General features: G+C 30.6%; 1 protein-coding gene across 1 annotated transcript; it reads right to left on the bottom strand.

The window, feature by feature from the left end:
• Window positions 1-16,515: 16,515 nt before the first annotated feature.
• LOC114193205 (protein ACTIVITY OF BC1 COMPLEX KINASE 1, chloroplastic) lies at window positions 16,516-25,897 on the bottom strand. Its single transcript, XM_028082923.1, has 14 exons — window positions 25,438-25,897; window positions 24,321-24,527; window positions 24,161-24,250; window positions 23,898-24,044; window positions 23,201-23,365; window positions 22,909-23,049; window positions 22,630-22,809; window positions 20,404-20,599; window positions 19,659-19,786; window positions 19,329-19,400; window positions 17,807-17,919; window positions 17,558-17,705; window positions 17,404-17,473; window positions 16,516-16,848 (listed from the first exon to the last, which is right to left on the bottom strand). The coding sequence occupies exons 1-14, from the start codon at window positions 25,702-25,704 to the stop codon at window positions 16,784-16,786; spliced, it is 1,989 nt and encodes a 662-aa protein (XP_027938724.1). The 5' UTR covers window positions 25,705-25,897; the 3' UTR covers window positions 16,516-16,783.
• Between the last annotated feature and the right edge of the window lie 976 nt (window positions 25,898-26,873).

Genomic DNA, 26,873 nt, shown 5'->3' with positions numbered 1-26,873 from the left:
CTTTCTGTTTTTACTATAATAATATGTTGTTTTGAAGTATTCTCGTTTTTTTAATAGGTCTATTGTTTGTTGTTTATTCTATTCGTTCGGCAATTTTTCATTAAAATTCTCTAATTATTTTGGTTAGTTTCTCCTTCCTTCTTGTAAAACTTACAAACTTAAATTTTAATTTTTAAAATTAAATTTCTACTACTACTACTACTATAATAATAATAATAATAATAATACTAATAATAATAATAATATGTAAATGGTACTTGTTCTTATAGGATTGAAACATGTCACAAAGATTTAGCTTCCATCTTTTATCTTACTTTTCAAACTTTTTGTTGAGATGTTTTCAAATCTGGGTCTAGTCCAAACTGGGAAGGGATGTGTATGTAGAAGACAATCCACTCTGATACTCAAGTCAAAGGTAAGCAACACTGATAAAAATGTTGCATTAATAAATACCTAATTATTTACCTTGAAAATTATACACGTTTATACTATAATTATGGGCTCTTACCTGGGTGAATCCGGTACATGTGGATAATCATCATAATTAACCTACCTAATGATATGCTAATATGTTTTAGTCCCCAACCTTTGCTAGCTCACACTTAATGTCGATATCAACTTGGTCATTGTAAGTGTTTGTGAATGGCGAATTTTCATCAAAATTTTTGGCGGAGCCAAAATAATATACTCAAAATTTATATATTTACTATTGTTGTGACTAATTCAATAAAAATGAATACATAATCTAGTATATTTATAATTATCAAAGAAATTACACATATTTTAAAGAATGACTATCATTTTTTCATATTTTTGAACTCATGGTAATTGAATTATAATTAAATTTTTCAGTTAACTTTTTTCAATGTAAATAACCATATTATCTGCAAAATATTCATCTTCCATTTTATTAACGTGCATTTGATTCAAAAAATATTCACAAGCTTTCATTTCATTGTTATGCGATAAGCAACCATATTATCATGTTTTCATCTTCACTAGTAGTTTCTCTATCAATTTTAAAAAATAAATTTATTCTTTTATTTTTAATTAATATACCTATATAAAAAATAAGTTTAAGACTAAAAAATATTTTATTATAATCTAATCAAAAGTTGTGAGACATAATTACTAAAAATACTGATTTTATGTCAAACTTTTTTTTAGTAACAAAAGAAAATAAATAAGCATGAGAGAAGAATACAAAATATGAAAAACTTAAAAAACAATGGAAGAATACTTAATTAATTTATAAAAAATACAAACAATTTAAAAAATACTTAATTTCATTTTTATTAATTTTGAATATAATTTAATTTTAAAAAATACAAACAATTTAAAAAAATTAAAAATTTATATAATTTTAAAAAAATTAAATATAAAATAATGAAAAAAATAAAAAAATTGGGGGAGGGGGGCCGTGGCCCCCACCCGCTCCTTCTAACCCTCCGCCACTACTTGTGACTGTACGAGATGATCCTGGGTAGGTATGTGTCGAGATCATGATGAACCGAGATGATATCAAGGAGACTTGGGATAACTTTAGATGCATAGGTTGAGATGGTCTTTGATGTATAGGTCCAGTGGCGGATCTTGACTACAAAATTTGGAGAGGCCAAAATAATATAATTATTTGATTATTAGATTGGATCATTAGTATAATGCTTCAAAAAATAACTCATCTAACTGAACAATTTGATCATTAGTACAATACTTCAAAATATGTGTAGAAGTAAAATCTATCTTGTTTTCATCTTCACCAACAACTTCTCTTCTATTACTTTTAAAGAATGAATTTATGGTTTTATTCTTCATCAACATACTTTTAAAAAAATTAATATTAAAAAATAATTTATCATAATCTAATGAGAAATTGTGAGTCGTAATTATTAAAAGAAAAATATATTATAATCAAGTCACAAAATTGGTTTGAAAAAACACATAATACATTATTTTTTTCTTCTATATTCATAAAAAATGAATTCATGAAATGAAAATTAGGCTTAAATAGTCATTTGGTCCTAGTTTTGGTCAACTTTTTTTTCACTTTGGTCATACTTTTGAAATTGTTTTCAATTTGGTCTTACCTTTCGTTAAATTTTTTCAATTAACTCTTTTTCTTTAACTCCGTCTAAATTGTTAACGGAACAGTGGCCAGCGTGGTTCTTTTGTGTGATGTGGATTGTTGTTCAGTGACATGTTCGTTTCCACTGTATGCATAAACCAAATGTTATAATTGAAAGTTAGGGTTTGTGTGTTCTTGAATTGTAGTTGTCTTCCATCCATCTTCAGCGGAAAAGGAATGTCTCGTGGGACATCTTCCTCTTCTTGCAATAGTTGGGTTCACCGAACTTGCAATTCATGCCATGGTGGTTCTAGGGTTTCAGGCTCACCCCCAATTTGCGATTGCGGAGACATTGCAGTGGTGCGCACAACTAGAAAAAAACAACTACAAATTAAAATAATCCATCGAATGCATAAACAAAAGCGTCAATAAACCCTAATCATCAACACTAATCACAATCAATAGTCAGCAAAAATCAAACCCTAAACTAAAACCTACCTCCGCGATGAACACCTTCAACCCTCCGCGAACGATTCTTCAACGATCAACGTCAATATTGGATGGCGTAAATTGATCTGAGATGGCCAATTGAAGGATATTCCCAAATCGAAGAACAAATCCCCAATTCGAAACCAAATCCCCAATTCCACAAACACAACCCTAAACCCAATTCAATTAACCTTAAACCCTAAATGATTCTACAATTACAATTAAATGACCAACACAGTGAAATAACAGACACGTCATTGAACAGTGCTCCACGTCACACAAAATAACCACACTGGCCATTGTTCCGTTAACCATTTAGACAGAGTTAACGAAAAGGAGTTAATTGAAAAAAATTAACGAAAGATAGGACCAAATTGAAAATAATTTCAAAAGTAGGACCAAAGTGAAAAAAGTCGACCAAAACTAGGACCAAATAACTATTTAAGCCTAAAAATTAATGTTAATAAATATTAAATTATTAGTTCATTATCAAGTGAGACAAGAGAGTTACCTTTTTTTCTTCAAGAAAGGTAGAGAACAAATGACAAATGAGAGCAAAAGTAATGAGTTTGTGTCTAACTTCTTTTTGCTTAAAAAAACAAAAAGAAAACATATGAGACTGAAAGATGAGTACAAATTTGTGAAAACCTAAAAGGACAATGAGAAATAAAATAAAAAAATATCTTAATAAATATTTGTTTTAATTAATATTTTGGTTTTTGTTTCCAAAAATGTAAGTTGGTCCTCAAGTTGATTTATTCTCAATTGGTTCCGATTTTTTAGTCGAAATTTGACATATTTTTTACAAAAACAAAGATAAAAAATAATTAAACCTAAATATTTTTACTCTTTATTATATTTAATTTTATATTTTATTATTTATTAAGTATTATGCTTTATAAAAAAATTAAAAAGACAATTTAAATTTCTATCAATTTTTAAAATACATTACTTATAATTTAAAAAATTTCAAAATTTAAAAAATACATATAATTAAAAAAAATCAAAAGTATATACATAATTAAAAAATAAATAAAAAATATTTTGGGAGGGCCACGATCCCTCCCTGCTCCATATATAATTCGCCACTGTATAGGCCAAGATGGTCTTAAACACATGTATAAGTCGAGATGGTCTCAAATACATGTATTACGGGACTAGTCTAATTTAAAACATGGTCATGTTAATAAATTTGTATAAAAGGTAAAATTTTAACATTCAACTATTAAATTATAGGTTTAAATTGTTATAATTATTCATATCAAATTTTATTAAAATTTAAGAATAATTACAAAATGATGAAATAATTTATATTAAATACTTTTTAATAAATATACATATTATATATATATATATATATATATATATATATATATATATATATATATATATATATATATATATATATGCATTGGTATTAAATAACTTCAAAATAATATAATTTTTTATATGTGATTTAAATTATAGATGCAAGTAACTAGTAAATATCTAATAGTAGAAGTAGGTTTTATAAATGATGTTCAATTATGGTATTATTAAAAGTTTGAGTTATAAATATAAAATCAATTAAGTGAAGTTCATTTCATAAAAGCTAACTTCTCTTTAAAAAGTACCATTTTCTTCCTTTCTCTATACATTTTTTAAGATTTTGATCAATACATCCATCAATTTGAAGATCAAAGTGCATCATAAGAGTATTGTTAGAGAATATTATAATCTTATCCGATCAAATCTTAATCATAATAAGTTTACCTTTTGCCTTTTCCTTGAGCCTTTTTGAGAATCAGCTTGTAAGGGATGTTGGATTGATACATGTGTCAAAAAGGGGTTCAACATGAACTTTTATTCAATTAGGATTATGAAGGTGTGTTCAAATCTTTTATCAGAGTTTTCTTTGTACAAATACATTATCTTGTGTGAGATAAATTTGTGGAACTTTATGAGAAAATAGTTCAAATTCAGATAAGGAAAACTAACTATTTAATTTAATTATTTTATTATGTTGTGATTGACTGAGTTGATGATGTGAAATATATCTCTAATAATTTATCATGTGTAGTATTGTTGATTGTTTTGTTGAGAATGAATTTATATGTGAGTTGAATGATTATATTTGATTGATGAATAATTTGTTGATAGGTATATTAGTTTGGTAAATTGACTCATGTACTATATTTTAAAAATAAAAAGCATCTACTGAGACTTGAAAAAAAAAAGGATAAGACACCAATTGAGACCAATATATCATATCAATAAATCCATCATATTTATAAGTTATGTAGATGAAACACTTACTGGACAATACACTAAGTAAATAAGCTAGCTGTTGAAAGTTAAAAATTGAAATTTCAGAGATATATATGGATGATAAATTTGTTAGGGAAGCCATCATCCATTAAGCGAGAGTAAAAAATTTAAACTTTAGAAAACTTTAGACGATACACTTGTTGAACAAGTCTAATGGAAATGGCTTCCAAGGATATAAGTAGTTGGGTTAATAGTATTATCACGAAAATAAATTTCATAGAATCCAAAAATCTTTGTTAAAACAGATCTATCTAATATAACCCAACTAAGAGGGGGTGAATTGGTTATTCAATTTTTTACTGATTTTGAATGAATCTTGAAAGTTTCTTTAATATTTATAACTCCAAATAACCAATTTTCCAGTTCTGTATTAATGGACTGATTAAAAAAATTAGGAAAGGCATAAAAGATGAGAGAAACAAAGAACACAATAATTTTTATACTGGTTCGATTCAAGATGAATCTACGTCCAGTCTTCTCCTAAGTAACCCACTTATGAGGATTCCATTAAATCAATAGAGTTACAAGAATTACAAGAACATCTATATAATTCAAGACCCTAAAGACTAAGGAGCTTGATCTACAAATCAAGAACTTTCCCTAGATGCAATGCATCCACACAATTGCACCTAGACAAAGAAGCAAGGAACGAATACACCTAATGGATGTGCAGATTTATCACTTGATACTAGATCCAAGCTTGACCCTCCAAGATTGAGTTCATCATCAATCCTCTTGAATATCCAAATGAATGATCTCCAAGAAAACAAGAACTCTGTGAATCTTAATCTCATAAAGAAATTTCTCAGTTCGTCTCTCAGTAATTCAGTTATTTCTTCTTTATTAAAAATGATTTCAAAATTGTTTTTATATCAGAGTTATGCTGTTGTAATTAGTAGATTAGGAATTTACCTAATAGATTATCATGGGTGTATTTTCACTGCATAAGTGCAGTATCCTCATATAATCCATTAGTTAAGTATCAAATCAATTAACGAGTTTTGCATTTGACACATTCAAGAGTTTGATAACTGATTTAATTTAATTCAATTTTATTTTACCTAATGCAAGTCTCACGCAATTTATAATATAAACTGTCTATTTTAATATAGGTTTTGAAAAAGTAAAATTCAAATAAAATATTTAACTGAAAAAGTTAAAGAATAATTGTTATTGGTTTATGGTAGGCAAGATTTGAAAAGCTCCAAAAGCTATTCTTAGTTAGAGTTTGTTATTTTGTAAAAAAAAAAAAAACTAACATAGCGTCAAATCAATTAGAAAATGTGGGTTATTTACTATAGTTTTTCTATACTAGATTATTGGTAGAGAAAATTTATCAATTTAGCTCGTGATTATTTTTTACCAAAATTACCTTTAATAGAATACCACATTTTAATTATTTTTTCTTATATATTAAACTTAAACTCGAAATCTTATGTAAGGACACTAAATTCATTCAAACGTGTTTTAATTTTCTTTTAAATATCCAAAGATTAGTTCTCCCGCTAATTTTAAATTCCAGTCTACATTACCCAAACCATGTTCTTGTAAAGAGTCAATTAAACCACTTGAAAAAAAATGTAAAATAAAAAAACTAAAAACTAACAGAAAATAAATAAAAAAACTTAAAAAATTAGAAAGTCAAAATTCCTCTACTTATCATGCCCTCCTTTTACTAAAAAAATAAACTTGGAAATTTTTGTTGGTAGGTGTGTACTAGTGAATTTTTTAGTTGATTTAGTATGAAATGTATAGACATAGTAGTGAAGTATTGACGTGGCTATAAAGGCATGCATGAATTGGTTTTTTGTTGACTTTGTGTTGGTCAATTTTGCTACCATGTGAATGTGTGTTAGTTTTATTTATTTTTTGCTAAATATATCTTTGAAACAATGATTAATATAACACCTAATCTCATGAATAACGTTGCACTTTGTATGCAATTATTTCCCTTTTTGTCAACGTGAATCTTAATGTTTTTCCCACTTGACCCTATAAAAGGGTACATGTCTTTAGAACAGTACAAAATAATTATTGTAACTGTTCCTTAAAATTCAATTGTCCTTAACAAGCTTGTTCACCCTAGCACGATACTTCTATTTGAATGGATAATAGAATTAAAATAAATTTAGAAATATCTATCTCATACTTTAAAAGGAAACAAACATTTAAGTTCAGATGTTTTATTTATTATTAGTAACCATCATTATGCAAAATAAATTTAATTACTTTTTAAATAAATAAAAAATTATAACTTGATCTTAATGTAAAATTGCACCATCCAAATTTTTTTCTTTTTGGGAATAAAAATATATTTTGAATCATATTAGAATATTGCAGAAGATTTTTTCTGCACCTCAAAAATTTTAAATTCTAAATATACCCTTAGATCATTTAATCATTGTAATGTTGGTATCGCGCACTGGAATGTTTAAGTGTTTGGACAAAAATCAAGAGGGAGTGAATTGGTTTTAATTAATAAAATTAATACTTTAAAACTTTTCCAAAATTTTATCGATTAAATTAAATATTAATTTCTTTAAACACAATAATAGATGAAATAAGAGATAGAGAAGAAGATTGAACACAAGTATTTATACTGGTTCAGATCAAAAGATCCTACGTCCAGTTGTTAATCTCTTCAAATAAAGAGATTAACTAAATCACTAACAAATATCAGATTACAATAGGATAATGAAAGAGTAAGGAAAGAAAACACCTCTCTTGAACACACAAGAGAGGAACACCTTTCTCTGAATCACATAGAGAACCTTGACCTTAGCCTTCCTAGCAATAGCAGCAGCACTCAATCTCCCAGAAAACCTCTCAAGAAAAGTTATCGCTCTACCCACACTAGGTTTTTCAAAGCTTCTTTTGAGAACACTCAAAGAACTTTCTTTGCAGTCACAACACTAGCACTCTAGCTTCTCAAAAAGGTAAGTTAGAAGTAACTCTGATGTTCCTTAAATAGGGGTTCCAAAAATTAGGTTAAAAACTGAACAGTCGCGCTCAACTGATCAAGATAATCGATTATCACTAGTGATAATCGATTATTCTAGTGCATTTTCTGAAAACAAGGTTTTGAGCAGATAATCGATTATCAGAGGTGATAATCGATTATTCCAGTGCTATCCTAAAAAAATTGACTCAGCTCAGGATAATCGATTATCCTAAGTGATAATCGATTATCACATTGGTTTTTCGAGAAATTATAGATTTTTGATCTTTGCATGTTGATTCTAACTAATCTAATTACTATTTACAAGATAGCTTTAAACATAAAAATACATGTTCTTCAAATTGACTTCTAGATGGCTTTTAGGCTTCTTTTATCATCATCAAAATCTTGCTTCAGCATTAGACTTGTATTTGCTTTTGCCAACAATCTCTCCCTTTTTGATGATGATCAAAACAATATGTTTAAAGTATCTGTAATCAAAAAATCTCACAAATAGATTTGTTAGTAGCACTGTTTGGTTTAAACTTTTAAACTTTTTCTCCCCCTGTTTTGATCATTTGAAAAAAGTTTAAGAGAAAAGCTCCCCCTCAATTAGACAATGGTAAATAAAATGACTTTTATTGAGAAATAATAACAATGGTAAACACTTTACAATAGCAATAAAAATAATAACAATGATGTAGACATTTAAAATTCTTGACTCATGTCATGTTCTTCATCATATTTGTCAAACTCATGTTCTAGATTAGAAGTCCTAGAATCTAGTCCTCTAATTAAACCAATGACTTCTTCATGTCGGGTAATGGAGATGAGAAAGAATTCTTCAAGTCTCTGGTTTAGGTTTAAAATGTGATCCTCTAAAGAAAAGGATGAGCCACCAACCCCACTTGATGAGCCAATATTGCTGTCAACAGGAGGGATATGAGCAGTGGGAGGATTCTCTTCTTCTTCATGGTCCGAGGGAGGCATATCATCCTTGTGAATGTAAGTATTCCCAAAAGGAATAAATTTCATTTGCTTCAAGGAATTTTCTGCAATTTTGTTTGCATTAGTGGTGTTATGAGATTGTTCATCGGAGACGTTGATGCCCTTGTACTCACAAATGCGAGAGATTAGCAAAGAATATGGGAGTGGATATTGAGGCAATCGCTTGGCTTTGAGCATTGTGTCAAGGATAATGTTTGGCCAATGGATAGGAATGTGATTGAGCATAGCATAAATAATCATGAGATCAACTTCACTGCATTGTGCATGATTTGTACCATGTGGACATAGAATCCAGACAATAAGATAGTGAAGTAGACGCTCATCAACCTTGAGAGGTCCTGCTAGCAATTGTCGGCCTATTTCTTGATCTGGTCTTCGCATAAATGATCTATAGGCAAATATTCTGTTGAATCCTTCAATGCCAACAATGGGGATTGGAGATGTGTCATCATGAATGGGAAATTGAGCAACATTTTCCCAAATATCATCATCCAGAATGATGTCGACACCTTTCACTTTTGTAAACCCCACTCCATCTCTGAATTTGTAGTTGAAGTAGAAGGCCCGTACCAGATCAGGGTAATAGGTGCCCTGCATCTCTGTGAAGAATTTGACCCTTTGTTCAGCAAGAAAGGCAGGGATTGTAAAACGCCGATTTACAAACCATTGAGATTTGATGAATTTTGGAGTGATAAGAGGCTTGTCTTTCCATAGAGTGATGAATTCAGATATCATATCTTCATCTGAAATCCAGCCTTCAATGGAGGCAGTCCTAGGTGCAGTTGAGGGTTGAGGGTTGAGGGTTGAGGGGCACGAGATGCAGTTCTTCTGCGGGTAGGAATCTTCCTACGAGAAGCTTCAACCATTGTTTAAGTGGAGGAGAAGAAAGCTTTGAGAGTTTTTGAAAAAATGAGAGGTTCTTGAGTTTGTGAGGTGAGAAAAGAGAGTACCAGAGACCAAAATGGCTTATATTTATAGAGAAATGTCTCTAACGACCATATACACGAATTTTAATGTAAATCTAGTCGTTACAATGGCTAGTTTTTGAAATAAATTGGTCCAACGACGTGTAATAATCGATTATCTGAAAGTGATAATCGATTATTGTTTCAAAAGCTGTGTAAAACATGAATCCTGACGAACTGATAATCGATTATCCTAAGTGATAATCGATTATTCCAGAGTTGTTTTGATACTTGGCTCAAAATTAATGATAATCGATTATTCCATAATTGTTTGGGATTTTAAGAGAGACTGATAATCGATTATTTGACATTGATAATTGATTATTGATGATGTTTTTCGTATTTTTGAGGGAAATTGAGTTTTTGGCACTTTAAGAGATCTCTAATATGCCTAAGTCTCTTCTTAGTTCATAAAATCTATCTTTAGCTAATGGTTTGGTAAGGATATCAGCTAATTGATGCTTTGTATCTACGTATTCTATCTCACAGTTCCCTTTATTTATATGATCTCTTAGGAAGTGATGTCTTATTTCAATGTGCTTTGTCCTAGAGTGCATTATGGGATTTTTTGGTTAAGTTAATAGCACTGGTATTATCATATTTCAGAGGTATATGATTTAGAAAGATATTATAGTCTTCTAATTGTTGTTTCATCCAAAGAATTTGAGCACAGCAGTTTCCAACTGCTATGTATCCAGCCTCTGTAGTTGACAAAGCCACACAAGCTTGTTTCTTAGAGTGCCAAGATACTAATGAACTTCCTAAGAGGTGACAAGTACCACTAGTACTTTTTCTATCTATTTTACAACCACCATAATCAGCATCTGAATAGCCTATCAAACTAGGAGATGCTCCTGAAGGGTACCAAAGTCCAAAGCATACAGTTCCTTTTAAATATTTTAAGATTCTTTTCACAGCAGTAAGATGTGATTCTTTTGGATTGGCTTGAAAACGAGCACACACACATACAGATTGCATAATGTTAGGCCTACTTGCAGTAAGATATAACAAAGAACCTATCATGCTTCTAAACATAGTCTGATTTACCTCTATTCTTGATTCATCTTTGTCTAAATAGCATGAGGTTCCCATAGGAGTACTTGCTTCCTTAGCAGTATCCATTCCAAATTTCTTAAGTACTTCTTTACAATACTTAGATTGAGAAATGAAAGTTCCATTTTCCATTTGCTTAATTTGTAGACCTAAAAAGAATGTCAATTCTCCCATCATTGACATTTCAAATTCTCCCTGCATTATACTTGCAAAGCCCTTACATAGAGAACTATCAGTAGACCTAAATATTATGTCATCTACATAAATCTGAACTAGCAAAATATGCTCATATACTCTTTTAATAAATAAAGTTAGATCAATTTTACCTCTTTCAAAATTATTTTCTAACAAAAATGTACTTAATCGTTCATACCAAGATCTAGGTGCTTGTTTTAATCCATACATTGCTTTCTTCAATTTATAAATGTGATTAGGAAACTTATAGTCTTCAAAGCCAGGTGGCTGTTCAACATACACATTTTCTTTAATAAATCCATTTAAGAAAGCACTTTTGACATCCATCTGATACAGTTTAAATTTCATGAGAGAAACATAAGTAAGAAGTAAACGTATAGCTTCTAACTTGGCAACTGGAGCATATGTCTCATCATAATCTATACCTTCTTCTTGTTTGTATCCCTTTACTACAAGTCTGTCTTTGTTTTTAGTGATGTTTCCATCTTCATCCAGCTTGTTTCTGAACACCCACTTTGTTCCTATGACTTGGTGTGAATCATCCCTAGGAATGAGTTGCCAAACTTCATTCCTTTCAAATTGATTCAACTGTTCTTGCATTGCTATACACCATTGATCATCTTGAAGAGCTTCTTCTACATTTTTGGGTTCTATCTGTGAAACAAAAGCAATAGTCATACAAAAATTTGACATATTTCTAGTTACTACTCCCTTTGATATATCTCCAATGACATTTTCCAAAGACAATCCTCTAGGTGATTTCCATCTTTTGGCAAGATCTTCAGGTTCGGCCAATGGATTCTCATTTAGGTACATCTCATCAAGAGCTTCTTTAAAATATTCTTCATCACCTGCATTTGTTTTAATTGACTCAAGAGGGTTCTCTTCAAGGTCCACAATTTCATAAAAAACAACATGCATAGATTCTTCTACATTCAAAGTTCTTCTATTAAAAACTCTATAGGATTTACTAGTTAATGAATATCCTAAGAAAATAGTTTCATCTGCTTTAGAGTCAAATTTACCCAGATTTTCTTTTCCATTGTTTAGGACAAAACATTTGCATCCAAATATTTTTAAATGTCCTACATTAGGCTTTCTTCCTTTAAACAATTCATAGAGGGTAATTTTCAAAATTGGTCTAATGAGCATTCTATTTAATACATAACAAGTCGTGCTCACAATATCAGCCCAAAAATATTTAGGCACATCATATTCGTTCAACATTGTGCAAGCTAATTCTTCTAAGGATCTATTTTTCCTTTCTACAACTCCATTTTGTTGAGGAGTTCTAGGTGCAGAAAAATTATGCATAATGTCGTTTTCTTCACAAAAGTTTTCAAATAATTTATTTTGAAATTCTCCACCATGATCACTTCTCAAAACTTTAATTTTCAAATCTTTTTCATTTTGAATCACTTTTGTAAATTTCTTAAAAGCTTTAAAGGCCTCACTTTTTAGTGTGAGAAAGAAGGTCCATGTATATCTTGAGTAATCATCAACAATAACAAGAGCATAATAATTTCCCCCAAAACTTTTTGTCCTTAAAGGACCAAACAAATCCATATGCAACAATTCTAAAGGCTTTGATGCAGAAATCACATTTTTTGAATGAAATGATGATTTTACTTGTTTTCCTTTTTGACATGCATCACATAGTTTATATTTTTCAAACTTTATTTTTGGCAATCCAATTACTAATTCTTTAGAAATTAGTTTGTTTAATTGTTGCATGTGAATATGAGCAGCTTGTTTATGCCACAACCAAGGATTTTCTTCTTTAACAACCAAACAAGTTATATCACTAGATGATGCAGTATCAAGATCAATCAAGTAAATGTTATTGTGTCTCATACCTTTTAAGGATACTTCTTTGGAGTCCTTTTGATGAGTGCAAAAGTCACTCTCAAATATTACTTTGAGTCCTTTATCACATAATTGGCTTATGTTGAGAAGATTGTGCTTTAGTCCTTCAACATACAGTACATCCTTGATCTCTAAAGTATTTCCTCCACCTACATCTCCCGTTCCAAGTATTTTTCCCTTGTTGTTATCCTCATATGTAACAAATCCTTGTTCCTTTCTTTTAAAGTTCTTAAACTTCTTTTTGTCTCCAGTCATGTGTCTTGAACAACCACTGTCAAGATACCACACTGATCTTATGGATTTAGAAGTCATCTGCAAAATAAGGAAACAATTCATTTAGGTCCCCAACAACTTGTTTGGGTCCTTGGGGTTAGAAGAAAAATATCTACTTATGAACAAGCACCCAATGATACTTCCCATTTGGAACACCAAAATGTTTAATATTGCATTTATTTGAAGTATGACTCTTTTTCATGCAATAAAAACATGTAGCAGTACATGCATATGTATTCATAGAACGAGACGTTCCTTTTTCTACCCAAACTCTACGAGTTCTTTTAGTTTTATTTTTAAAATTATGATTATGAGCATGCTTGGTCTTATTTGGATTTTTCTTGAGATCAAATTTTTCACAGTTTTTATTTTCTAAGGCATCTTCAAGATGTTTTTTCCAAAATACATATATCAAACATGTAACTTTTACATGAAGCACATTCAACAGTTTCTTTTTCTTCATTTTCTAATATTGAAATTTTATTTTTCAGAAATTCTTCTTCTTTAAAAGATTTTTCAAATTTACTTTGCAAATCTTTAAAATCAGATTTTAACTTTTTATGAGCAGTATCCAATTTACTATATTTAACAAGTAATTGTTGAAAAACATCATACATATCATCATAGTCATTTTCATTGCAAGTAGAATTTACCTCAAAGTCAGAATCATCATGATTAGCCATCAAACATATATTTGCTTCTTCATTATCAGAATCGCTAGAATTTGATGAGCTTGAGGCATTGTCTTCCCATGCTATGTATGCCTTCTTTTTAAATAATTTTCTGCCCTTCTTTTCTTCACTTTTTTTGACAAAACCACCTAATAAAACTGTAAGAAAGGGTATTTTTGAGATTCTCGTAGTATTGAAGGTGCATTAGAGAAAGAGAGGGAGTACAATAAGCAAAAACCTAAAAAGTTGAGGACCATGTCTTTTGAAATTCCATATTTCTTCGTGTATCTAGAAAAAAGTCCAGATTAGGTATGAGTCACAAACATTTTAGATTGTGTAACACGAAAATTCATTCCTTGTGCAATCCGAAAATTCATAAATATATACCGGATTACATAATTTAAAGATGTATTCGAATTGTATAATTCAAAATATATTTTCAAATTGTTTAATTTCCAATATATATTTAAATTATGTAATTTAGAAATTTATTTTGGATTGTGTAATTTATAAATATATTTATATAATTTTTAAATGTATTAAGAACTGTAAAATTCAAAATGTATTTCCCAACTACGCATTTTATAAATACATTAACATTTTGTAATCTGAAAAAAAAATACATTTCCAGACTGTGAAATTCAAAAATCCAAAATACATTTTTGAATTACAAATCTAAAATGTACTTCTAAATTCAAAATTATATTCAAATTTTAAATTTTAAATACATTTTGCATTGTACAATAAAAAAGAATTCAAATTCTGTAATGTAAAAATTTAAACCTTAAATCATAAATCATACACCATAAAAACCAAAACTTTTCCAACATGTTCATTGATGTATGAAGAAGGCACAGGATACAGGAACAAATTCCTGTAACGAAGTGTTTGTCTCAGTTTTAACTTGTTAGCATTTTAAAACAAAGAAGAAAAAAGAAGTTAAATATATTTTTAGTCCGTTAACTTTCAGTAAATTTTAAAATTAGTTTATCTCGAAACTTCGGATTAATTTAGTCATTCATCTTTTGAAATACGTGGATTTAATCCTGTTAATCAAATTTTGTTAGGTTTATTTGATGTTTCGTACGCATTTCACAATTGTATTTGAGTTGTTTATATTGTTTGACACATTTTTGTTTTAATTTTAAGTCAAATATTATTATGAAACACACTTAAAATATCAAATAAACTTAACAATATTTGATTAAAAAGATTAGATCCACGTATTTTGAGAAATGAAGGACTAAATTAATCTAAAATTTCAAAAATGACTAAATCTAAAATTCACTGACTAAAAACATATTTAACCCGAAAAAAAAGTCTAATAGAAAGTGAGGCTGCACTGAATTCTATATTCTTATATAGAATAAAGGTTTGGCAATTTTTTTTTTAAATTTATAGCAATAATTTAATATTCATTTATTTATTTTTAATTTAATGCGATTTTTATATTTTTTAAAGTTTAATGTGACTTTTTTTATATCACGTCATTTTTTTTTTCATTTTGTCTCTGCATTAGACAATAACCACGTAAAAATAGTAGATATATTAATAGATATATGTGTGGTTAATACTGATATAACATAAAGAATGAACTATGTTGAATCTTTTTAAAAAAACATAAAAAACACATTGAATAAAAAATAAATAAAGAAAAAATATTAAATCCTTATTAAAAATATAAGGACCTAAAATACTACTGAGACTAGAATAAACCTTAATTAGCAGTTCCAAATAACAATTCAGGGAGTTATTTTAAAAGAAAATTAAAATTATTCTTAAATAATAACAATTTTAAGATATTTATCTCTCACTGAACCGTGCATCTTATCCTAATCATATATTTTGGACGATCAATTTTAATTTTTAATACTTTTCAAATATACTTGTAATATAAATTTTAAATTTAATTGGACGAGTCCAAATTTTGTTTCTCAATTATTTGAAATAGCTCTCCTTTTACCTATTTACATACTTGATTTTCCTCTCCATTTATCTATTTCAAATTCAATTTAACATTTTCGTTTTTATTACTAAATTAAATTTTAATGATAAATTTTTAAAAAATAGTATTTCAATTTAAATTTTTTACCATTAATTAAAAATATAATTTACATGTTAAAAGTGTTTATTTCGTACAATTTTAATTATAGTATCATTTTATATGAAATATTTACTGTATAGAATTTAATTATATAAAAACTAATATCTATCATTTGCATCATACATGACAAAATACTAGTAATAAAGGTAAATAATTAAATACTCCTATGGTGACTCAATCAATTTTAAAAAGCAAAGAATAAAATTAAAAACATCCAACTGTTACAAAACTCACCGGTATGGTGAAAGGCAGGGTTTCATGCTGATTCAGTGCCAACTCAATCGATAATGAGTTTAATTAGGTTAGAATTCCTAACTCAAATAGATAATAAAATTGATTAAGTTAAGTTTGATTTGAACTGGTCACTTAAAATATTTAAGGAAAGCATTTGAGTTGGTCAATTTAGGTTCATGGGTATACATGTGAACACTGTTACTTGACTGTCACGCCATATAAAATTGTTTTAGCAGTGGATGAACATTAAAATCATATTCATAATTATAATGATTTTTATTCACTGATGTTACATTTCTTTCACCAATAGTATTAAAATCAAACAGAAGCTAGATTTATACAATAAATAACGCTGAAGGAGGCTAAACGATTGTATCAATTTGTTGGACTTTTCTCAGTGAAATTACAACTTAATATTTACTGAACAAAATATTGTTCCCTAGACAAATGTAGTACTGATTTTCTACACATTCATTCAAAATTTTATATATAGTAAACCTTGGGACCTATATATAAGAAAGAATTGAAAGAAAATATAGAAGATGTGTAAAGTATACTCATCTGACTAAAACAGTAGTATTGTATTAGCTATGTGCAGGCAGCTCAGAGATTAAGCTATCTATCAGACAAGACTGACTCACTCCATGAAAGTAGGAGATCCCTCACAACTGTTGGTAAGTCTGCACCAAAAAGATATCACATTAAGCATGCATCTTGCACTCATACAGTATTGGTGGATTAATTGTGTTAAAAGTATAATCCAGTCTTCGAAGAATTTTTTTCATACAACTTTTTATTAGGCTTTTGTCAGTTTGTCCATACATTGAATATTAAAATTCTTTTGTCTGGAGAAAAAAGTAAAGCACAAGAGTTTTTACAATGTCATTTGGTCACAAATTATCACGTTTAAATTTGTCAGATTTTAAAATAGTTATCTTAAACGTTATATCTATCATGACTTTTTATATATTTACAATGTAAATCTTTAATCACATATTGTCATGACCTTTAAAATGACCATCTCAAAAAGTTTTTACCCTAATTTCTGATAGGTTGAGTGAGAGTGAAATCTTAACAATGGTGAAAAGAAATTAAATTTATTCTCTCAAGTCACTTTAAATATCACGACAAAAGCTACAAGATCAATGAGGGAGCAAATGATAAAATCGTTATATTTTGAGGCATAATTAAGTGTAGTTGAATTAAGTCAATTTCAAGTTTCACTAGATCTTTACCTCTAGCTACTTCTACGGCCACAGATGGGATGTCTATCTGATCTTCAACCAACCTATACACATCGACGAGCTGTATAGAATACGAGTCAGAAATGTCCAGAACAAAATTAAGGACCTTTAAGGAAGTGGAAAGGGTCATACTATTAACACAAACCTCTTCAATATGAAGCTTTGAATCCTCAGTCAAAGCAAGAAGAAGCTGTCTACGTATTCCTTCATCAACAAAGAAGAGGCGAGCCCCATCTTTGATTGTGTCAGTGAGGTCCAATTTTCTTTCAACTTTCCAGTTTCTCTGGATTTGCCTGCATGGATGTGCCTCTAATGAGTATTACTGAATGACTTAAAAGTAAAACAAACATGCGGGTGTTCTTTTGTCAATGATAATGTTTTAAGAAATACGAACGTGTCTTTCACTTTCAATGCTGGATTGTTACTCATTTTCGCCACATTTTCCTTTGCAAGAACAATAAGGTTTTCAAGCCGTTTCCACTGGAAAAGACCATCTTTGAATAGAACCTGAAACAACAAAGTATATCAAATGAGGAGCAACATAAGTTTACAATTGCATAGCAGGTATGATTTAGTATTCAGTCTTAGAACAAGACAGAATCACAAAAATACTTCGATTGAAATTTGGATTAATTATTGGTTGCTACTTAATACTTGCTAAAGATATCTCTTAGATAGTGTACTGAAAATTTTACATGGAGGTCCTATGTGCTTTGACCCAGGTAGCAGAGAAAGGGAAGAAAGAAGATGGACAAAACTTTGCCGCAAAACATGCTTCTAGCATAGCTTACTGAATTGTATTGACATTTAAAGAAAAAGGTGGAAAAAGAAAGATTTTTTTATTCTGTTCAAATATATTATGCGGTAAAATTCATAAAAGGGATACAGTTGGTATTTTTCTATCTCTCATATACTGACTGAAAATTTCACATAGGGGTCTACTGTGCTTTGACCCAGGTAGCAAAGAGAAGAGAGAAAATGGACAGAACTTTACAGCAAATCAAGCTTCTAGAATAGTTGACTCAATTGTATTAAAATTTAATGAGAAGGGTGAAAGAAAGAAAGATTTATTGATTCTGTTCCAATAAATTATGCCAATAGATCCATAAAAATGATAAAGTTGGTATTTCTCTTTTCTGCACTATCAAGGAAAGGATTGCAAATCAGTGCCCAGAAGCATATCCACAATAGAGGCTAGAGTAGCTAAAGCGACTTAAAAACAGTTTTTTATAGGTAGTGTAGTGGAACTCAACGTCTTTGAATCGGGATACCACAGAGTCTAGATACTCACGATAAGGCTATTACTTCAAATCAAGACTCTTATACCTCCCTTTAATTTGACTAGTGATCAAGGTAAAATATCTTCCAGTAGATCAGCGGGCATCATACGTGGCTAGCTAACCTATTTCATTCCATTCATCTAGGTAGTTCATCATAGCAGCTAGAGATTGGGCCCTAGCCCACAGATAAAGTATGTGTAACAGAGAATACAATACCAAAAGACTCACTATTCCATAAGCCAATATAACAAAGTCACCTTTCACCACTATAACACAGATGATGTAAGATAACAGACTAAAGACACCAAAAGACATTATGCTACAGTGTACAAATCTAGCTATCTGCTTCAAAATTGAATTCGTCGTGTCTACTACCCTTTTCTCCAATGGCCGTTATAAGGCAATATCGTTAGCTTATGAATTCAAATATAGAAATTAAAATGGTTTTACTTCATGGAAGTATGTCACTATGGGACCCCTTTTTCATCTTTCATCTCCAACCTTCTTACCTCATGATACTTGAAATTGTTTCAAAATTTTAAATATAAATTGGCACAAATAAGTCTCTTTTAATTTGAGGATTGTAAATTATTCAGAATAAAATTTATGTGCATAATTTTGAACATAATTACTAACCTGTATGAGGCGTTCACGCAGAGCTGGATTTGGGTCTGTCAATAGTCGCTTAGCCACATAAGGATACGCAACCTATTTAAAATACTGGTGATCATATTAGACTGGAAAATAAGGAATGATAAAGGACGACAGTTTTGACAGTTTCTCAAACTGATTCATTTACAATAATGAACTACAAAAGTATTTAGAACTTTATTACTTTTGATACCATATAATACAGTTTTCTTTCTTCTAATGCAACTTAAAAAAAAGTTGCCTTCTAAAAATAAATAGCATGCAGTTATCAAATGAACTTCAAATCTGGACAAGTCAGAAAAATGGAGTCTTTACCTCAAGAAATTTGAAGTCAGGTTTCAGCGTAAAACAGATGCCTTCTTGGGTCAATAAGGATCGAATTACAAGTGAAAACCTTTCTGGAATTCGAATGGGATAATTGTAAACCAACTGGTTAAACTTTCCTGCAGTATATTTCATTAAAATTTGATCAGGGCGTGAAAAAAATTGAAGTCTAAATGCAAATAACGTGTTCCTAGATTACAAGAAATTCGAAACACCAAACTAAATCACAATAGAGATACAAGTGTTTTTGAGTTCATGTTTGGTTTAACGTTGAAACAAACTAAATGTGGATCCATGATATGTGTGTGTGTGCGCGTGTGTGTGAATTAAAACCACTTTGAGGAACTTCCTTTTTCTACATCCAAAATCGATACGAAGCTAAATTGCCAAACCAAACATGTACTTCAGAATAAATAAAAAGTAATTAGTTTGTCATTCCTGTATAAGAAACAGATTTAGTCCTCCACAAATATGTTGACAACCTCCATCAATTCCACAGAGGGAAAATGATAAGAATAAGATGGAACGGCATAGCCAAACAACTTGTAACTACGAGTCCATACGTCATGTTCCGAAAGTATTCATTGTGGCTTTTTACTTTAACTACCCCATTTAACAACAGAAGACAATTCAATATCAAATTAGAAAATTTATTCCATTAAGCATTGGAAGTTAGGTTGAATGGTCACATTATAGTAATGGCTATTTATATTAAATAATAAAGGAAAATGCCTACCAGTGACACTACGAAAATTAAAATCTGACAGTCCTTTTCCGGCTGAGTTCTGCCAAATTGCTTCCAAAGCAGGAATTATGGGAGTGACATCAGTCCCTGGTGACAGGAAGCCTAATCTGGTGAAATCATTAGCCATTTCAGCATAGTCCTCATTCACAGCGTGGACAACAGCATCAATTAAGATCTGTTTATTTTGCTGAAGAAATGGAAGCAGATCAACATGTCAGCCAAAAAAACAAGCATGAAGAACGAATCAAAGGAAATTCCATGCTCAAGACTATAATGGAAGCCATCCTAAAAGAAAAATATTTTCCCGCACAATAGATCCTTAAAGGGGAAGTGGAAAAGAAAATGAAAGAAGTAGGAAGTGAGGTTATTTAAATTGAGTGAAATGGTTGTAGACGTGACACGATTAATGTAATAAAATAAATTTTTGGTATATATTTAAAATAATAATTTGTAAGATAATTTTAAAAAAATATCAATTAGACATAAAATAAATTTTAAATTAAAATAAATAAAAAATCATTATCAAATCAAAAGTTATATTTCAAAACAAACATATATTAAAAGAAATTATTTCAGAAAATATCAAAATTTAAATTAATTAGTTTTATTTATAATTTTATTATTTTTATTTTAATTATTTATTTTACTGTAATATAAATATATATGTGTTTGTTAATAAAATATTAAATTATTTTATTTTATTTTATTATAATATAAAAATATAACAATAATATAATAAAAAAAATACAGCGCAGAAAGTTTAATGTTTAATATTCTTTTCGGTTTTTGTGTTTTGTTTGCACTTTCCCTTTAAATACATCTTAGTGAACAGAAAATCAACCGAAGCAAAACATAAGGTAAAATGTGTATCCACTGGGGGTATGTGCGACATTTCAGTTGGGTCCCATAAACATATCCACACAAACCCTTCTCATGTAACCAATAACAGAAGCATTGAAACTTGTCAAAAATATATGAACTACACATGTCAAAGACCACAGGGTAAATGCACGTAGTTTATACTTGTATTTGTACTTGGTTAAGGTCTAGGGTCTTGCTAGGCAAGGATCTTCAATTGATTGCAACTTATGCTTCAGGGGTTAATTCATTTGATTTTGAAGCACTCACAAGACAGAAACCAATCAATTAGTCCTGTTCTTACATAATGCAACAGCAGATATTAGAGCCGAAATTATTGCATATTTTTCTTTTATGAAATAAAATTGCCTATTTTACTTTTCCTGTTCTGCGTGATACTTTGACCTATGATCATTTCAAAGAAGTACCCCTGTCGTACATTCAACAGGAATTATTAAATATAATGATGTATTTCATTGGTAGAGCATTCTTTGTATTTTCTTCTGACTTAATAGAATAATATATAATCCCTTGACATCTTTCTCTCTCTAATATACATTTTACATTTATTAAAAAAAAAGAAATCTGCAATAAAATCTGTTCTACTTGAAGAAAGTTAAATCAGGATAAATTTGAGAAATATTAGTTTCTTTCAAAGATAATAAATCCATTATTGGTACCGAGTCAAGTTAGACCTTTAAACAATGCAGCATAAAACCCCCTAATCCTCCAAAATATAATGGAATAAAATCAAACGAAAAGGCAATGGCAGTATGAAAATCTTTTAAAACATTTGGCAATTATACCATTATACTTCACCTTAAAGGTCTTTTACTCTGCTCCAAAATCAGAAAATATAGCACATGATGCTAAATTAGTATTTTTAACTCAATATTCAAAGACAAGAAAAAAAATATTCAAAAAGGAATGTTTGGGGGTCACTGTGGGGGAATGGGTGAAGTATAGAGAAAAGAAAATATTAACACGATTTCATAGCAGTTTTGCATCAAGACAAATGATATTCTTCTCTCACATCAAAGAAAGGTAAGGGAGATCATATGCATTACAAAAAATAACATGTACCGGAAACATGTGGGTTTAAACTAACATGTATGACAGATTTAGGCATATAATGCAATGGCAAATATTATCAGAGATGAACAATAAACAACGGCATGGTTTATTACTCCACCTACTTGTGTGACCTAAATCCACATTCGACTTATGAATGAATTCAAGTTGCAACTAAACATTTCATTATATGCCATTATTTTGTAGCACACCAAAACAATAATTGATTGGTCAGAGAGTGAAAAAGTAATGGTCATTGCCCCACATGCTTGCCATATGAAGAATTACCTGACTGAGAACAGCAACATTGCCAAAGTCCACATATGCAATTCGCCCATCACGCATGGCAAAAATATTTCCAGGGTGAGGGTCTCCATGAAATAATCCAAATTCCAACAATTGTCGTAGGGCAGCACTCACCCCAATTGTTAAAAATCCATCTACATCAAGACCAGCTTCTTTGATAGCCTGATTCATGAGAGGATTATTATCCACGAGACAACAAACGAAGATGCTTCAAAAAGATACAACATATAGTACTATCATCCCTAATCCAAATAAACAAACCTGTGGATTGGTGCACCTGATACCATCAATCCATTCCATTACCAGCACACGAGGACCAGAAAATTGTTTGTAAACCCTGGGAATTTTGACTGTAGGGTCATTTTTAAAATTCTCAAGGAAATCTTCAAGATTTCGGGCTTCCTGAGATAGATAGGGAAATCCGTAAATTTGTTTACAACAAATATAAAGTGAAAGACACTAAAAATGCCAATAAGCACAATTGGGTGCATTAATTAGTTCAAAGCACCCCATTAAACTACCATGACAAACTCAAGGCAGTACTTAAAGTTACCAGGGTATAATCAAGCTCTTCCAAAAGCTTTTCACCAAATTCATCAACAATCAGCTCAGCATTACATCCCAGCTTCTGCATACTGATGCCATTTAAGAATGAAGCCAGAGTGCGGAATAGGAAAAGATCCCGATATATAATAGGCTCTATCCCCGGCCTCTGAACCTGCAAGAACACAAATGTCTTCAGAAGTTGATTTAATATCTAAAACTTCATGTTTTCCCCTTCGTTTATATTTTAGCAATACATTTCAGCACTTTAATTATAAAACCATATAAATATTTCAGTTAAAGCCAAATTTGACAACAGAAATTAAGTAAAACGCGAAAACATGCAGAAACTTGAAAGAAGGAAAAAGTCATAAATCATATATCACTAATCGCTAAATATGGACAAAGAGTCAAATACAATTGAAAATGAAAAAGAAAGAAATAAAGTCTACAGGTTTGGAAAAGTATGGACAATAACAATGAATCAACCCAATAAAATAAACATGTAAAACTGTTGTAAACACAATGTTTTTAGCACGGAATTCAGGTCACAGCAGGATATTAAAGTGTTATAACGTAAAGGCAATCGCTTAGATGCAGCAAAAAGAAGATTAAGCAAAATAATTTAGCGGATAATTTGAAAACTATTAGCTGATCAAACAATTTTAATTAAAACTGAGCTATAATGCAAGATGAGAAAAACAAACCTTGATAGCAACATCCTCGCCGGTGGCACGCAATGTTGCCCGGTAAACTTGACCTAAACTTGCAGCTGCTATTGTCTCTGATGAGATTTTGCTGAAAACAGCTTCAAGGGGTTGACCCAGATCCTCCTCTATGATTCTGAAGGCAATCTAGGACATTTTTAGGTCATTCATCAGAATTATAATGTCCAAGTGACTATAGTGTGCTAAATGCTTAGCATAAATAAAATTAAAATATACAGTTGATGCAAAGTGGTAACTTTTACTTGATTTGGAAATGAAGGAACATCATCTTGAAGGATGCAGAGTTCATTCATATAATCTTCTCGAATAATATCTGGCCTGTTTGCAAGGACCTGTCAAACAAACGATATCAACTCCCTAAACTAAACCTTGCTGCCACGAGAACAAAACTATAAAACACACCTGACCAGCTTTAATAAAGGAAGGCCCCAGATCACACAAGAGGTTCCTAAGCTGTCGAGCACGATATGGAACAACCTCTTCATCCCTTCCAACCAAGAAATCATACACCAAGTTAGACCAGTACAAGCCCAGATTCCAAACTATCTCCACTCCCCGCAACATAAGTGACAAAATGGATCCTCTTGATTCTAACACTTTATTCCTCACCTAATAACCACAAGGAAAATGTCATCAAATTTAAGTAACTTCAAATTAGAAATAACAATCCAGCATATTGATATGCCTTTTTTTTCTCTGGCTTCGAAAACCTACCATCCCTCACAAAACGGGATACTGAACCCCATTTATGACAAATTATGTCCATTTTATAGTAGCATGCGTAACATACTTGTCAGTTGTCATGTAGACAATCTGAAGTTTAACATCATACACCATACAGTATAGTTTAAAATAAATTACTTTAACATCTGCTCAGTTAGGCAAATAATGTATAGGGAGCAACTTTTGGAATTGAGTTACACTAAAATTAAAATGTTAAGATAGTGTCAGTAAGTAGTTAATGTTAGGCCTATCAGAACAACCGTTATTAACTCATAATTGGACCACATGCACATATCTAGTCTTGCAAACTTCACGATCAAAATGTCCGGTACCGAGCATGCGAATCCCACATTAACCAGTTCAACTCATGGACTAGGTTTTGAAGCTGAATCAGGTCAAACCCAAATTATAAAAGACTAGTTTAATGAATAGACAAGATACAACTCAAGTTGCAAATGAAACAAAAAAGGCAGAATCAGCTACGCGTGATACAGATGCTTCAAAACTAAAGGCATGTCTGGAGACCAATTTGATCATGTTAAACGGAAGTTTTAGGCTATGTTTGGATTAAAATTTGGAAAATACTTTTACAAATCCAAATGCACCAAATGAAGGAGAAATTTGTTAATTTGAGAGTAAATAAAATACGATTGCAGTCTCCCGACTTTAATCCAAACATGCACCTACACTTTCCAGCGAGGGCACGGGTTTAGTTCATCCTAACTGATATCCAAACACACTACAACGACGACGAGGCACTAAAAACGCAGAGAGAAAGAGGCTAATGCGTACGTACGATCTCGGGCGAGTACTTGCGGAAAGGGATGCAGACGCCACGCTCGATATCGAGCTGCTCCAGCGCAGTGCTGCTCACTCCCTGCAGCGCCCTCGAAACGGCGCCGTTCGTCGCCGCGGAACTCGAAATCCGCACGCGCCGCGCCCTTTTCGTCCGCTGAAGCGAAGATGGAGCAGTCAAATTAGAGGTTCGCGGCGGCAAGAGCAGAGTGTCGCGACGGAGAAGGTGGGGAACCGTGCACGAGGAGCTCGCGTAGATGGAATCCATGGATGGGGAAACCGAAGCCGAAACCCTAAATCGAATCTGAAAGCCTTAAATTTGGAGCATTTGCAAGTGATCAGAGAGTTGAGATTTCAGAGTCAATGAAGAACCAAATTGAGCTCTGAAATACGCATGTAGCAAGAGAATGTGGTGTTGCGAAGAAGAGAACAAAAACACTTTGCGAGTTGTGTGGTCCACGTGGCAGAACCAAACACATACCACATCCACATTTTTTTCTTTAAAGGGAAAGTGTAAATTTATGTGGACACTTTTTGAGCTGAGTTGGCTACTTATCTCGCTATATTTTTTGAGTTTTGATTATTTTCATTTATGCAACTAGTAGGATAGCGAAGTCACTCACCCCGATAGTTTAATTTGTCAGATTTAACGGATATGAATAATTTCGGTAAATGTGGATGGATTATTTGGATTTGATTTTTATAAAATTATTTTTAAAAAAATAATATTTTTATTTTTATTTTAAACAAATAAAATAATTTAATGTGATTTAATAAAAAGTTTCAAAAACAAACTATCATACTAAAATTAAAATTAAATATTTAAATATTTTTAATATTTGAATTTGTAAAATTTAATAATTCAAATAAGGTTATCAACCATCATAATTTTATGTGAGAAAAGAAGTCTCACATCGATGAGAACTTACTTTGGAGCTTACTTTTAATGTTATAAATGTTTTCTTATAAAATCATCCCAAAGTCTCTCCCTTTCTATTCCTTTTTGCTTTATTTGCTTGAGAGAAGAATTAAGAGAGAATATTAGTTTTTTTCTTCTCTAAGAGAGAATATTAGTTTCTCCTTCTCTAAGAGAATGTTAGTTTCTCCTTTAAGGTTCTCCTTATATTAGTTTTTCCTATTTTCAAGAGAGGGGAGAGGGGTTGTCATTGTTTTCTCCTTGGGATTAGAGAGAATGGTATGTAATTTTTCCTTTCATTGAATAAATTATATTCATTGCCTATTATCTATTTTTTTTCCTTTATTTTCATCTTTTATTTTAGTTGTGAGTACTTGTGCTAGTACTCTGATACCCAACAATTTATTTATAACAAGAGACTAAAAATTTACAAGTTTAACTAGTTTCTTTGAAATATTTTCCTTCAACATTCAAGTTGTAATCTTGAAGAAATATAATGAATGACATGTATTTGAATTTGA

This window comes from Vigna unguiculata, chromosome 8 (assembly GCF_004118075.2).
Source record: "Vigna unguiculata cultivar IT97K-499-35 chromosome 8, ASM411807v1, whole genome shotgun sequence".
Taxonomy (NCBI): domain Eukaryota; kingdom Viridiplantae; phylum Streptophyta; class Magnoliopsida; order Fabales; family Fabaceae; genus Vigna; species Vigna unguiculata.
Note: the sequence above shows the minus strand (reverse complement) of the source record. Positions and strands in the feature narration are given on the sequence as shown.